The sequence below is a fragment of the Zalophus californianus genome, chromosome 8 (assembly GCF_009762305.2).
Source record: "Zalophus californianus isolate mZalCal1 chromosome 8, mZalCal1.pri.v2, whole genome shotgun sequence".
NCBI classification, from domain to species: Eukaryota; Metazoa; Chordata; class Mammalia; order Carnivora; family Otariidae; genus Zalophus; species Zalophus californianus.
In genome coordinates, this window is record NC_045602.1 from 70,327,948 (window position 1) to 70,344,183 (window position 16,236).

Sequence of the window (16,236 nt, forward strand, 5' to 3'; positions counted from 1 at the left end):
TTGTAAAAATTCATTGAAACAGTGAGGAAAATGTGATGTCTTTTAATTGGTTTGGGTACTCATTCATTCAGTCAGCCACTATAATAGCTACAGTGGGCCAGAGAAGGTACCAGGCACTAAAACAGGTGAACACATAAATATAACAGAAAAGCCTTATGAAAAGTTGCCTCAGATGACCATGTGCAAAGGTTCAGGAGAGTCTTTAGGGAAATGAGGAAAATGTATGAGGCAGGGAGTGGATATCAGAGCTGAGTCTTGAAGGCTGAGAGCTCATTTCCCATATAAGAAACAGGCATTCAAAAGGAGACAAAAGGAGAGCAGGTGCAAGAAACTGGCAAAAGTTGAAGGGTGTGGTGGAAATAGGGCATGAGTAGTGAAAGGTGACCTTCCAATGTTGTAAAGTGGGTTGTAGACCATGATGTTAAAAATAATTTTCCCTGTTTACTGTAATGCAGACAATGAGTAATCCTCCTGGATGAAATTGTATTATTTCTTTCTTGTTAGCTGAGCATCTGTACAACTCACTCTCTGACTTCTAGCAGGGACTGAACCAAGTGAAAAAAAGATCTCCATTTGTAATATCTTGTTGGACTCCATCAAAAATTCAAAAAGTGATGGCACTTTCTCAAACTTTGCTTTCTTCCCAGGTACTTACATTATGTGTTTGATTTGGGAAATGGTGCTAACCTCATCAAAGGGAGCTCAAATAAACCTCTCAACGACAATCAGTGGCACAATGTGATGATATCAAGGGACACCAGCAATCTCCACACTGTCAAGATCGACACGAAAATCACAACACAAATCACCGCGGGAGCCAGGAACTTGGACCTCAAAAGTAAGTGCACACTGCATCAGAGTAACAGGCACCAACCCACATGGGCTCCACTCACATGGCAGATCCTTTGTTTTGGAGCATATGTATATACTATTTGCAAAGACTGACCAGAATTTCATTTCCAACACATTAATAATACAACACACAAGCCTCCCTTCCCCTCTAATGTGGCAGAAACATATGTATTTTTAATAGCTCAAAAAATGCAACCTCCTAGAATGCATGCATGATTAAAATTTAAAGACAAAACATGTTCTTAGTCTTGATATTATAAAGACAAATACGTTCTTTGCAAGTTTATTTAGTCCCTATGGTTTTTAATCGATTTGGGGTCAAGATAACTAGATACCTAAGGAGTTTCTTCTAGAGCTTACTACTTTCATTTCCTTAGTGAGGTTTCCCGGATACTTACAGAGCCTCTGACCAATGGGGTCTGAGCCTGGCCTATACCCTTGTGTCTCCAGCAGTGAATTCACCGCATCCCACCACCAACACACACATGTCGGAATGCTTCCATCACCAGCTGCTAAGAAAGTTTAACAGCCTTTTTCCTTCCCTATTGATTTCTCAAGTGAGCAAGACAAATGCTTAGAAAACATGTCAATAATGGGAGAAAATAACAGAAGTTTCTATTTGAATGGGCCTTTGTGATTGGCTAAGAACATATCCATATATCCCATCTCATTTAACATGGCGATAAGCATTGGATGAGGTTTTATCAGCATTTTATCATGAATGGAGGAAATCTGAGCTTTGAGTGTCTTGCCCAGGAATAAAACACCTGACACAGTGAATACAAGCTCCACCCCCCAGCTCCCCCCCCCCCCTACTGACAACAGGCCCCCCTCCATTGCTCCTCTACCCTGATGCATCCCAGTGCCCTGAGGGGATCATTGTGTGCACATTTTTGCTTGATAAGAGCTGTTGATTTATATTGATGGGAACTTTTCCTTTGATTCAAAAGGTAAATGCATGGGGAAGTTAGAGAAATGGAAAGAGAAAATCCAACAGAACTCTTTCTAGAGAAAAATGCTCTTTCTAAATCAGGTGAAAGAAGAAAGAAAAGTATTTCACGTCCTGTAACTGCAGAATATATTTACAATCCCTGGATTATATGTGTCCAACACATAAAATGTGTGATAATGCCTATCGTCCTTCTTTCAGAGTGGGCCTCTTGTTAACTTCAGAGCGATCCTGTTTGTGTCCACGCAGCTAATAGCTTAACTCAGGAGGGAAAATGAAATTCAAAGGAAATGCTGTTTAACAGGCTAAAGCTCTTTCTCTTTCTTCTCCCTAACTGAAATGGAGTGCATTTTCCATATTTTCCTATTTTGTGAGTACCCCTGTTTTGCACAGGGAGTTCAGGTGGTAGTTGTCAAGGGAAAGGGAGAGATTGTAACTAACATTCGGTGTCCTGGCCATGCCAGCCACCAAAGCTAAAGCAAGATGGTGTCCTGTTTGTGGAGGAGGGGAGAGACCTCAGTAAGCCTAAATGAATGTCCCTGGACACTGGACACTGTGTGGGACACTAAAGTGGCTGGAAAAGAAGCAGTTCCTGGTTGGTGGAAGTACGTGACCTACACAGACTTCCATTCACAGTGAGGGTATAGAGAAGTAGTGCAAGGCCCTGGACAATTAGGGCACTGGACAATCTCACTGGACAATTAGGACACTGTCTCCTGAGGTAAATATTTGTTTATTGTTCAATAAAAAATAGAAGTGAGGGTAGTGGGAGGTCATGGTGTAGCTTTCTTTCTGGTGGTAGAGGGGACTTTTACCAATCTACATCACCCTCAGAGCTGATTTTTTATTAAAACATTGAGTATTTCATGATTCCGAGTGTAAAAAGGCTTTATCCACAATGCAAAAACTAAAACTGAGTTAAAAATTGCATTTTATGTAATATTAAGATACTAAGCAGTGACTTCTGACTGAGTGCATCTGTATTTAAAAAAAAAAAAAAAAAAAAAAGGGCGCCTGGGTGGCTCAGTTGGTTAAGCGACTGCCTTCAGCTCAGGTCATGATCCTGGAGTCCCAGGATCGAGTCCCGCATCGGGCTCCCTGCTCAGCAGGGAGTCTGCTTCTCCCTCTGACCCTCCCCCCTCTCATGTGCTCTCTCTCTCTCATTCTCGCTCTCTCAAATAAATAAATAAAATCTTTAAAAAAAAAAAAAAACACTATTTAAATTTGAAGTGAATTTCCCAGGTGAATAGAGAGTCTATACTAATGACTATCCCCCTCTACCTGGTAAAGTTCCTATGTGTTTACAAATTTATCAGACTATGCCAAAAAGTGGAAGCAAGTTCCTAAAATTAAAAACTTAAAAATTAAAAGCCAAAGCCGTGGACTTATAAATTAAATGTGTGATCCAATGGCAACGATCACCCCAAAGAAGCATGCTTGCTCTGTGTGCCAGCGACTAGAAGGAGCTTAAGAAGAGAGCGTGGTCATGCGGCAACACATTGCCTAGCTTCCATCATTACCAACTTTTGGTGTGTGTGGTGAGAGGCATTGGCCAGATAAGGAGTATTTACTCTGTGTAAAGAGTGGAGAGTGCATTTCTTTTAAAAAAACTTATTTATTTGAGGGGCGCCTGGGTGGCTCAGATGGTTAAGCGTCTGCCTTCAGCTCAGGTCATGATCCCAGGGTCCTGGGATCGAGTCCCGCATCGGGCTCCCTGCTCCTTGGGGGCCTGCTTCTCTCTCTCTCTCTCTCTCTCTCTCTCTCTCTCTCTCTCTGTCTCTCATGAGTAAATAAATAAAATCTTAAAAAAAAATTTATTTGAGAGAGAGAGAGTGCACAAGAGCAGGAGGGTCAGAGGAAGAAGCAGACTCCCTGCTGAGCAGGGAGCCCAATGCAGGACTGATCCTGGGACAGGCACGCTTAACCAACTGAGCCACCCAGGCTCCCCGGAGAGTGCATTTTTGAAAAGGAAGAAAGAGTTCCTGTCATGAGAAGCTTTCTGTCCCATGGAGCAGATTGAGTTGGGGCATTTGCAGGACAGAGAAGAACCAGATTCCCTGGAGCCACATCAGGGCATTTAAACGAATCTGGTGGCATGAGGAAGAGTTTTGTTTATTTATTTATTTTAAAGATTTTATTTATTTGACAGTGACACAGCTAGAGAGGGAACGCAAGCAGGGAGAGTGGGAGGGGGGAAGCAGGCTTCCGCGGAGCAGGGAGCCCTATGGGGCTCAATCCCAGGACCCTGGATCATGACCTGAGCCGAAGGCAGACGCTTAATGACTGAGCCACCCAGGCGCCCCCAGGCAGAGTTTTAGAGGAAAGTATGCTTAAGGGATTTCAGAAGGATGAGTAAAACAACTAGGCATTTTCTCCTTCCCCACCTGGATGCCCACTGGAATTAGGGAGGGCTAATTGGTGTAGGAGAGCACCTACAGGAACTCTTCACTTTGAATTGACCAGCATTGTTTTCTTAGCGTGCTAGTCATGTAGAATTCAGACACTCTAAATGTGGGAAAAATGAAAGGTGACCTGTTTTGGTTGATGGTTTTATTTCATGTATATTTTGCCCTTAAAGAATTAAAGAAAAATTATCCTATTTACTTTACACTCTACTCAAAGTCTCTGCCACAAAGTTCTTCTCAAAGTGAGGTCAGCCAACTTTACCACTTCAGAGTCATGTGGTGGGGTTGATGAAATGCAAGTTTCTGGATCCTGCTTCAGACAGACTGAAGCAGTAATCATTTGACAGTAATGTGCTGGAAATGGCAGGTGTCTGTATTTTTGAAAAGTACTCACTAATCTAGATGCCATTTGTGTTTCAGAACCCTGAAAGGATGCAGTGTCCATGTTGAAGCAAAATTTAAGTCTTTTGAATTTAGTACAAATCCTGGTTTTACTTTTATTTTAGAATTTTATTTTTGTTTTGTTTTTTGTTTTATCAGGCCTCGGTCAAGAGACATTGGTTGCTTCAGGATTTTTTTTTTTTATTATTATTATTCATGTTACCATACCGTAAAAAGACACTAGAGGGCAGCATCAGGCCACAAAACCTGCCTTACAAGACTGAGGTTGGGGCGGGGGGGGGGGACCTCAACAGGCTCTCCTTGTGCTAAAGCAGAATTTCTTTGTTTTCAGCCATCGAGTAATGTTTTGGGCCTTTATAATAAGGCATGCTTTTATCTGCATCTCTAAGTAATTATATAGACAGGAATTTAGTGTAGAAATTTGCAAGCTAGGGACCATTTATCCCATTCCCCACCTTGACTCCGCTGGAGATGGTCAGAAACGGGCAGGAGTCTAACGATCTTTCTCAGAGAAGAGGAATTCCATGCAGGTGACCTTGTTCAAATTACCTTTCATGATACTGCCGAGTTCTCAGGGGGTTCTGTGTCTCTCCCTGCTGATACAGTTTTGCTTTCATCTTTATTTCCCAGCTGTTTGTGTTCTATTCCCTCTGGCTATTATGTACAAGCTGCAACATGTAATGAAAAGAGCAGCATAAATTTGCTCCCTGCAATGATTTCCTAGCACAGCTGCACATTCATTGTGGGACTTCTGAGTCCTGCCCCCTTTAGAGAGATAAAGGGCTCGTGTAATTCCTCCTTATGTTCCTTCTCTTGTTCCTGTATTTAGCACATTTGTATGTTTGTATACGTATGTGTATGAGAAGGAGCTAATATTTATAGACATTCTACTAAACACTAAATAGATTTAAATGAGGTTATTTTATTTCATCTTTACAGTTACCCAGGGATTTCAATTAAGGTCAGTCTAGTAAAAGAACAAAGATAGGCAGAAAGGACTGTCATGGGCCCCCATTTTCCATGGGTACCCTTCTTTAGGGTATTGCTTAAGTTTATCCTTTAGCAAATTGAGGGTAATGTACATGATGGGGGAAAAAAAAATAGATTTCTGAGTGCAGAGAATACAGTGCCCTCAGGTGGCCACTTAGCAAACTACTTGCAAGTGAATAATCCCCGTCTAGGCCACAACTAGGTCAGCCCAGGCCAGGGGTTGCCCTTGGTTCTCCCACTCTCCCACCCCCCATTCCTTGCCCCGAGGGCTTTGAGGAAGCTCTTCCTCAGTCTTCCTATCTTGTCTCTCTCCTTTTGACCATTATCTGCTTTTTAACCTTCTTAATATTCCTCCTCAAATCACTTTGAAAATGGCCACCTGCTATTGTTTATCCTGCTACCAAGCCACTAAAAGTTTCCATGATCAGAGACAGCCGGCCAGAACTGTCTTTTCAAATATATTCATTCTCTCAGCAAAACTGAAGACGAATAGTATTCATGTTTTCTTTAATCTTGATCGTACACCTGTCTCTCTCGCTCAGCTACCTACCCTCTTGCAGTCCTGAGTATAACACCTATGCCCCCCCACCCTTTAATGTTGCCATTTGACAAATCATTGCTGCCGTTCTTTCATGATTCAGATTTTATTCCTATGTCCCGATCATTTTTCAATATGCCCGAGCTGTGTATTTTCAGCCCATATGCCTTTCCCAGATAATTTACTGAAAAAGAAACCTTTGGAGAAGAGTCTAACTTTGAGTGTAGCCTTTTAAAGCAGGAGATAGCATTGAAACTGGAGGCAAGCATCTGTTGTCCTGTTGGTTAAGCTATCTTTATGAGATTTTGTTTGTGAGGAGCCGAGATTTATTCACATTACTTTAGTTAATGGGAGATTGTTTTAGGGATCCATTAGGAAGAGAGACAAGACATTGTCATACTGGGATCTCAAGAGCAACCCTCCTAGGTGTTCCCTTGGACACAGATACGCACTGCTCCCTAATTCCAAGCTCCACCGCCAATCCCCGCTCAGCTGTGTCTACTCCCACTTAGAGATGGTTCCTCTCTGCCCCCTGGCTTCTCCTACTCTTGGCTTCTGCCTCATGGCTTCAAACTATTGCTTTGGTGCCTGTGCATTACCACTTTGTCTCCTCCTCTCTCTCTCTATTCATCTCACTTTCAAATTCCCCCAAAGACATGATCTCCTACAGTGAATGGACCCTGCTAGAACATAAGTTCATGGGCTCTTGCCCTGCTTTTTGGGGGGTAGGCTCCCTTCCTCAGGCCGAGTAGCTGTACACACAGAACTAGATTTGCGTTGGCATAAAACCTGAACTTGAAACATGATCCCTGGGAAGGAGACCATGGGCCGGAAGACTCTGTGAGCTTCTTAGAAGGGAGCAGGGTGACTTGATTATTCAGAAGGGCCCTGAGTGTCAGGCCAGAGGTGAGGAAGAAGGAAGGCAGGGGTTTCAAGCAAGAGGGTAGAGTTCATGGTGCAATCTACAGTCATTCCTTTGGCTTCACTGCAGAGGATGGGGGCAAGCTGGGGGAAGAGACTACTTTGCAGGCAATTGGCACAGTACAGAACAGAGACAATCAGGCTCTGAGTATGTAAAAGTAAGACTGGACATCTGTTTATGTTTCCCACACAAGAATTGATAGACAATTAGAGATATGAAACTATTTCTCTCCTGGTGTCTCCCCTGGATTCCCAGGCTTTGCAGAAATCCGTTAATCTGGTCTCTTTACTGCAAGGCCTTTGTCAGTGTGTTCAAAACTCACTGTCACCCCCACTCCCAGTGAGACATCTCCTCCCCATGCCCGGCTGTCTTGGACCTGCTGTCCGACTTTGGGCATGTAAGTTCCTCCTTCTGCTTCCCTATAACCCTTGGACCAACTTACTCGAGTGAACAGACTTTAAGTTCTTTATTCCTGGTCAACAATTCTGCTTTCTTTTGTATCCCTCCACTCATTGTACATGCTTTGGAGTCTCTTCAGCACTGGGCATAGGTTTTCTATGTTTAAACTTTTCTACACACTCTAAACCTATTATTTGAAGTTTACCTTCCCACCATTAGGATCATAGGAGCTTAGAGCTCAAAGTGATCTTAGGGACAAACTGGTCTGAGTCATTTCTTTTACAGAAGAGACCAATGTGCTCGGGGAGATGGGCCAGCACCACCATACAGATAACTAGTGTTTCTAGATCTGGTCTTCTAATTCCCAGTTGAACATTTTTTACAATAGGCCAGGTATGACAAGTTTTATTGCTCATAGCAACTCAGTTGGCTGCAAGCGAAAGCCTGGAGCAACATGCTGAAAAGAAATCTGAGAACTTCTGTGGGCTTACTGGAGAAGACTCTTCATGTGGTCGGCCTAAGCTCAAGATGGAGACTGGTGGTGTGTTGGCTTTTTATTTCTGGTGCAACTTTAAAGACGTCAACCCTTCCAATTTGCAGTTGCTTTAGGGCAGGTGATACAGGTGCTCAAAGCCCCGATGCTGGTTTCTGCTCACCCTTGACATTGGCTGAGCTCTGACATCTCAGTCCTTGGCTTGTGTGCTAGGAATAGCAGAGAGGAGGTCATGTTCCAGGAGAAAGAGCCTTCCCCGGTCCTCCCGCAGCAACATGTGCAGTCCTGGAAATCTGAAAATAGTGCTCAAATGCCTTTTGGACAAGGTTCCCATTTACCATGTCCCAATAGGACAGTGATTAGACAACATGAGCTCTTAGAGCTGGTGACGTTTATGCTGTGGAGGAGAAAGTACCTACAGGTGCTGAGGTGGGTTCTTAATGGTCAGGTACTGCTCACAAGACCTCACCTCATTGTAGCTAGGCCTTCAGTGTCCATCTCTCTTCAGGGAATTCCCAGCATGAAGCTGAGATGTTTTCTTAGAAGTTGAGCTTCTCGGTCAAGAGCTCCCTGAATCAGAACCATCTGAGAAAGCAAGTTTGGCCAACATCTCTCTCACCAAAGTACTTGAGTCATAAGGGTTTTTATGGCCAACTCCTTTTTTTTCTTCTTTTTTTTCTAAAGAGGGACTTAGACAAAGGTCTTTGGCGGGGGAGGGGGTGCAAAAAGCATAAACCCATTCAGACTAACTTCAGTGAAAAAAAGAGAAGTGACTCAAAGTATATCTTTCAAGGAACCCAAGGGCAAGAGAGAGGAAGTTTTAAGTCCTGGACCTCATGAGAGCTATATTTAGGAAACCTGTCAGCAACAAACCAGCATCTTCACTCTCTTGGTCTCCATTGGAGCTGTGACTTGCTTTCTCTTGGCTCCCCCAAAAGCCCTCATTGTTCTCCCTCTCTGCATACTGGCTTTCCCTGCAATCACAGGCATTGGAAAAGGGATTCTCCGGACCTGGCTTTTCACCCCTGAGCAATTCAGATGCCCAAGAGGACTCACTTGAGTTTAGGAGTCCTAGTGCCAAATTCTTAGTAAAATTGATTGCAACATACGTCCTCCCTGTGACCTGGATGAGTGATGGTAGGAGGCAGGGTCATACTGTACAAATATGAATTCTCTGGATTTGTTTGAAGAAATATTTGGACAGACTACTTAAGAGTATAAGTGGAGCCACTGAGGGCTCTGAAAGGTGACCTGTAAGCTCCTATGCAAAAATTAAGGTGGTGGTGTGTCTGCCTTGTTCTGGAGCAGGGGTTGGGTAGGGGCTACAGCCGTCAAGATGGTAGAAAACTGGGCTTTTCATGGCACCAAAATGTTCATATGACTACATTCATAAATGCTTGCATGGACAAAACTATCCCGTGTATGGAGGGAGACTGTTGATCTGGGGTCAGAGACAGCACATGAGATACCAAATCCAGAAGCAGAAGTCAGAGGCTCATTGGATTTTTGGGAAACACAACAGAGAGAGAATCCTAGATTTTTTTCCTCTGGAATTGGAAAGATTTAAACCAGGCTCTTCTAAATCTATAAACGACAGAGCGGCCATGGCTGACTTGTGGTTAATATTACATTTGTTCCTTACAGATCTCAAAAGTAAATATCACTGTTACTTTCAGCGGTGGTTCCAGTTAGTTAAGGTTTAGTAATAATGCGGGTCCAAACCTCTTTTACTGTGACCTCTGGGTCACAGTAGTTTTTAGTTTCTCCTTTTAATCCTGAACAATTCCTGTCGAGCCGTGGTTCAAAATCAGAATAGACTGGAAAGTGAGTTGGGCTTTAGCACAAAGATACCCCTACCATTATAGAGATACTTCAGAGCCACTCCTGCCCTCCTGACTCTTAGCAAAGCACATTTTTCATGGCACCGAACTGCTGTTGGCCCAGTATTTTTGACACACTGGAGGGCACCTCCAGTACTACTTTGGAACTACATTAGGTCAATCAAGCTTTCTTGTTAATGCCACATTAATGTGGCTTTCTGTTTCTGCCCTTAAAAGGGGCCCTTTCTTCACGTACTGCTTGGAGAACTGGGTGTTACACACAAACAATGAATCATGGAACGCTACATCAAAAACTAATGATGTAATGTATGGGGATTAACATAACATAAAAAAAAGAAAGAAAAAGGGGCCCTTTCTTGACCTTTGCAATTAATTATTGTGTTTTTTTTTCTTGAAAATAAGCAAGAAGCAATATAGCATTGTAATTAAAGACACAGGCTCTCGGGTCAGACAGACTTAGGTGAAATAGCATCCCTACTATTTATTTTATGTGTGTCCTTAGGCAAAGTGCATCACTGTTCTCTCAATCATGTGTACCCTTTGCAAAGCATCAGCTAAGAGATTTACATAGATTATCTCTTCAGTTTTCATGACAAAGTGGTGAGGTTGCTGTACTAAGCTCCATGTTACAGATGATAAAACTAAGGTAAGGTTTAGGGAGGTTAAACTTCTCACCTAAGCAGTAATGATAATGATATTGAATGTTAAATAGTTATAGTAGTTATTTTAACCGTTTCTGAGGGCTTATCGGATCCCATGTACTCTTTTTTTTTTTTTTAAGATTTTATTTATTTGACAGAGAGACACAGCGAGAGAGGGAACACAAGCAGGGGGAGCGGGAGAGGGAGAAGCAGGCTTCCCGCCGAGCAGGGAGCCCGATGTGGGGCTCGAACCCAGGACCCCAGGACCATGACCCGAGCCGAAGGCAGACGCTTAACGACTGAGCCACCCAGGCGCCCCTATCCCATGTACTCTTATAAATACTTGGCACATGAGATCTCATTTCTCACAACAGTGCCCAAGATCAGCCAAAGTGCTCTTTGAAGCTCAAGGGTTTATAAGGAGGGGGGATCTTATAAAGCACACCTGGATATGACAGGCATTGGCAATACTCAAGCCACTTATCCAGGTTCCTTAGAGCTTGGTTATAAACATCCTTAGGCAGGCTGCACGAGGCTCCGCCACCTCTTCTGCCCCTACCCACTCTCACTTCATTACACCCTCTACTTGCATTGCCCACCATCGGTTCCCCTTGGAGCTCTGGGACTGGAAAAAGACTTCCCCAAGCCGTTTAAGGTCCTGTGGTATTGTACTCTCTCTACAACACAGCAGACCTTTGGCATTTATAAATCAGACAAGCACGGTTCCATCTATTTTTGAGAAGCTTGATGGTCTGAGAATTGTTAGTACTTTTGCTGGGACACAAGTTTGAATCCTGCACAGCAAAGAGGTGATATGCAAAACTTAGTGTTTTTGTGAAAGAAACTGTCTCCTGGCCTGGCATTTGTCTTTGTTCTCTGTTCAGAGATGTATAAACCGCCTGCATTAGTGCCATCAACGTCATAATTAGTAACTTAATAAATAATGTCATTTATTGAGTACCTATGTGTCAGACACTGTGTTAAGGGCTTAAATGTGAAATCGTTAAATTAAATAAGCATGATGTTCAAATATAATCTACAATATTATTTTTTCCCTCAAGCCATCACTTCAGAATGTATTTGTACCATATACTGGTTTCGAGGAAATGTTTGGGCTTACTGTTAAGACAATTCTATAATCATTTTACATTATAGAACTTTAAAAAAAATTTTTTTTGCAGTCAGGAAGTGTGTACATTTTACACTGGGCTGTCTGTCTCAGACTCAGATTATTTTGTATCTATTGTGTTGGCCCTTTAGCCAGGACTTAAATTTTGATATTCTTTTTCATAGGTGTGGCTTCTTAATCTTTACAACAATTAGGTGAGTGAGATGTTAGTGTGTCCATGTTACAGATGAGAAAACGGAGACTCAGAAAGGCTGAGTGAGTTGCCTAGAAATAGAATTTGAACCCAGGTTTGTGGGAGTATTTAAATACTACTCTGTGTATTTGCCAACACATAAAAAAAGGAATTTCTTCTGAATGTCTAGAGTGAAAGATACTGCTTTTTTTGATCTTAGGGTGAAATGTTATGTAATAAAGAAAAAATTTCCTCTTCCATTTAGAACTTCAAACTTGTACATGACTACATTGTATAGTGCTCAAAATTTCACTTGTGGTATTTACAAGAGAACTGGATATTTCTACTTTCATTTTCTACATGTTCATCCACCCAAATGCTTGGGTAGAACCTATATATTGGTTCTATCTCCTTAGCCCCTGAAGTCTTTCTCAAGCACTATAACCAACAATTTTAATTGTTGATGTTCTTAATATGTATTCTATAGAACACTTGTATTTATAGGTACTTAAAACAGGCCCAAGAAAATTAAGTACTTGGTTGGATGATTGATCATTGGCCTATCAATCAATCTTTAGCTTGTATCTGTAGGCTGTTTGCAGTCCATTCTGTTGTTAAGCCCTCCATTGTCCTAGCCTTTAGGGAAGGTTGCCCACACCTCCCTGTTACCCATTTTGTCATTGTTGTTAAGTATTTGCTTTTCTCCTTAAGAGTAATTTAAATATTGGAAAAACAAAGTATTTGGAGACAAGAAGTAGGGAATTACAGTATGCCAGAGGGATTTGATAGCCTGATTGAGAATATTCCATCTTTCAGGCACAGAAAAAAAAAGAAAAAAAAAAAAAGAAAGAAAGAAAATGTCAGATACTTAAGGAAAAAAATAAGGGTTTTATTTGGCTCTGTAAAGCGCCTGTAGGGGAATCTGGGTGGCTCAGTCGTTAAGCATCTGCCTCTGGCTCAGGTCATGATCCCAGGGTCCTGAGGAAGTCAGGGTCCGCAGGAAGCCTGCTTCTCCCTCTCCCACTCCCCCCTGCTTGTGTTCCCTCTCGCTGTGTCTCTGTCAAATAAATAAATAAAAAATCTTTTAAAAAAAAAGATTCTAAATCTCCTGTATTTTAGAAGATTTTTGGCAATGTCCATAAAGTTTTTTTGGTGTACTTTATATCATTTTTGTCTTTCCATGCTATCCAAAAAAACCACTAGTGTTTTTTTTTTATTATTATTATTATTCTGTATATCCTACTTGAGAACAAATGCCACTTTTTTGACCTGCATTAAACAGGCCATTATTATAGGGAAGAGCTGTTCTAAACTCACCCTGCATAGCACTAGATCTTCCCCACCCAAAATAAATGTTCCTTTATTTTGAAATAGGAAAAGAAAATTCTTTGAGTGAGGAAAGTTATTTTGAAAAAGAAAGAAAGCCAAATTGCTTTACAGAACCACTCACAATCTTAGGAAAAAGAAGATTTGCATAGGTCCTCTTAGTGGTCCCTTAGTTATAAATCTCTGTTAATTCCAGGAACAGTTATTTCTAAACTCCTCCACCTGTACTATTCCTGTCACTGAGATGGTTTTTAGCAAAAATAGGAGGCCGTGTAGTTAGCAGGAGAAGAGGTAGCCTGGGAGTTAGAAGTTTTTGCGCCATTCTTCTGGTACTGGTTGCATTGCCTTGGGCAATTAGCTTACCTTTTCAGTAGGGTCTTTTGCTTACCTGCACGTGGGGTTAATAACAACTTCCTACCTGTCGTGAAGAACTGGTATGAGGATCAAATGGAATAGGGGGCGGCAGAGCACCCAAATGGAGGTTCTGTGCATGTTTAAGGTATGACATTATTTTTGAGATGGAGAACCTCTGCAAGCTGTGTGTGGTCCCAGAGAACATCACACACTGAATGAAAAATGAAACAGGAAATGGTGACAGGACTGTCTGATGCTAAAAGGATGTCTAAGGTATCTACACTGGCTGTCAATCGGATGAGGAACAGGAAAAATAATGATACTATCTGAACCGTTTTTTCACCTAAACGCAAATTTACGAAGCCATGAGACAAAGTTAGCTTGGCATGAATTTATATGCCTGAACTTGTACCCCATATGCCATGGTGTCACTGGCATAGAGTGGGTTTAAAAGAAGATGGATTGCTACACACACCTCCGTAGCAATTTCATTTTATTATTTCCCATTTAGCATGCCCACCAGCTTTCCCTCACAGTCTGTTGGCCAAACACAAACAGAATCTGTCTTCGAGTTGTAAGTTTTAGAATCCTCCCTTTTAAAACAAAAATTCTTTTTTGGGGCAAGTTTGTTTTGAAAATATCAGAACCAAAAATTTCAGAATGTTGAAAGCATTATGTGTCCTATTTATAAGCATAATGACAATATTAACTCTTAAGGCTCACTACAAGGGAAACATTAAAGTCTGAATGTAGACTTGATCAGAGCCCACCCCCCCCCAACCTGTTCATACACAAGTATTAAGTTGGGCCATCAATGAATGCAGATGTCCTACTTAACTCTTTGTAGGAGGCAATTCAAAAATAGCTGCCATATCTAAAAATCAAATTGGGGAATCCTAAGAATTCTACCCACTCATCAGAATTTTGATACCTAATATTCATGTGGAAGCAAATTGATTTTGTCTCCATCAGATTACTCTGTTAGCGTGCAGTTGAGTCTCCCATTGTCCTGGGCATCTGTGTTAGTGTGCATGGGCTCCTGCTAACATTTATTGCTGTTACTTTCCTCCACTGGCCAAGATACTCTAAAACATCCCTGTGTTTGAGAATAGTGGAGCTGTTCAAATTGGGCACTTGCCCCCTTTAGTTAAATACAGTGTATAAACCAGTGCAGAGTCGGTGAAAAATCATCATAGTCTCAGGGGACCTGTGTTTGGAAGCAAGCCCTGCCATTTTCTAGCATTGTAGCCTTGAACCATAGTGTCTTCATCTGTGACATGTTCTCCAAGATAACCGTTATTCCCTTTGTCACCCAAGAGGCAAAAATCAAATGAAATGATACCTGTCCAAGTGCTCACTGAAGTTTAGTATACTGCACCAACATCAGTCATTGCTGTCCTCTAAAGTCAATGCTGTCTTTTCTGGTTTTGACCATGGCAATGGTTGGGACTCAAAGCTGTGGGGAGGCTCTCTCTCTTACCCAGACAGGGCTCTGTACATTTAAATTCAGTTGTCTCCATGACTTTTGTGAAATGGAGAGTCTTTTTAGCAAAAGCACTCTCCTGTTGGATGTGGGAGCCTGCTGTAGGATCAGGAATACCTGTGGTTGGCAAGGAGCTAAGAGATAGTAGCAGCAGACCAGAAAGACTCTACTCCTAGAAGTCCTTGGGTGGTGGCCCAAGGGCTGTGTGGAGTGAGACACCTAAAAACTCATAGTTAGTGCAGATCAGGATGAAGAGATTTCCTAGGGTAGAGCATCAGGAGTCCACAAAGTCAGCTTGGCACTGTTCTATGGCCACAAACAGTAAATGCATGCCTTCCTGTGATGCCAACAGGGGGGACAGAATAGAAGAGTTGGGAGAAATAGTGTAAATGGTCCACAGTGTGAAGTGTACCTATGGAGGCCACATAAATTAGATCATGTTTTTATGGAGCAACACAGAGAACAACAGAATAGCCAGAGACAGAATGAGGCAGAGGACCAGGGTGGGCTGGAGTTTCATTTCCCACAAAGATTTTTGCACTTATTTTAACTGCAAAACACTCCTCAAGGGGTTCTCATCAACACACATTGATAGCCTAAACTGTTTCTGTACTTCTATCTTTGTCTGCCTCTCTCTGCAAATAAATTCAATATATGTTACTTAAAATGATCATGGATTGGGGCACCTGGGTGGCTCAGTCAGTTGAGTGTCTGACTCTTGGTTTCTGCTGGAATTATGATCTCATGGGTCATGGGACTGAGCCCGCCTCTGGCTCTCTCTGCTCAGCGGGGAGCCTGCTTGAGATTCTCTCTCTCCCTCTGCCCCTCCCCCCGCTCATGCATATTTTCTCTTGCTCTTTCTCTCTTTTTAAAAAAATTGATCATGGATTACTCTATTAGAATGGAGAAAAAAATGCCACTGCATTGAATTTTCTTAATGAGTTGGATGACTTCACTTCTGCGTTCAAGAAAGGAGTCAGTAGAAGAAAAATTCCCCAAAATTAACTTCATTATTTCTCAGGTGGAGGGAATGAGCGACAAACATGATTGCTATATTCATTAAACCTTCACTATGTCTTTATTGTTCAAGTGATTATTTAGTGAGTGCAAACCCGCCAGTCCATCCATTCATCCAGTTATTCAGTGATTACTAAGTGAAAATGAGAACATGAAGATGCTTAGCTCATGATCATTTTTCAAGGAATTTATAAAATAACAGGAAGATAAGTTAGTCACACAAAGAACTGGGGAAAAAATAAGGTGGTTGTCAGAAAAGAGGTTCAAAATGTTATGAACACTCGAATACTGCTAAGCCTCTGGTTTTATTTAGAAGCTGGAGG

At 42.0% G+C, this 16,236-nt stretch overlaps 1 protein-coding gene across 1 annotated transcript in view; it reads left to right on the forward strand.

The window, feature by feature from the left end:
* The window catches only part of NRXN1 (neurexin 1), a 1,127,542-nt gene that overhangs the window by 555,038 nt on the left and 556,268 nt on the right, over window positions 1–16,236 (forward strand). The window contains 1 exon segment of the mRNA XM_027622286.2: window positions 648–838. Coding sequence (XP_027478087.2) covers window positions 648–838 — 191 coding nt within the window.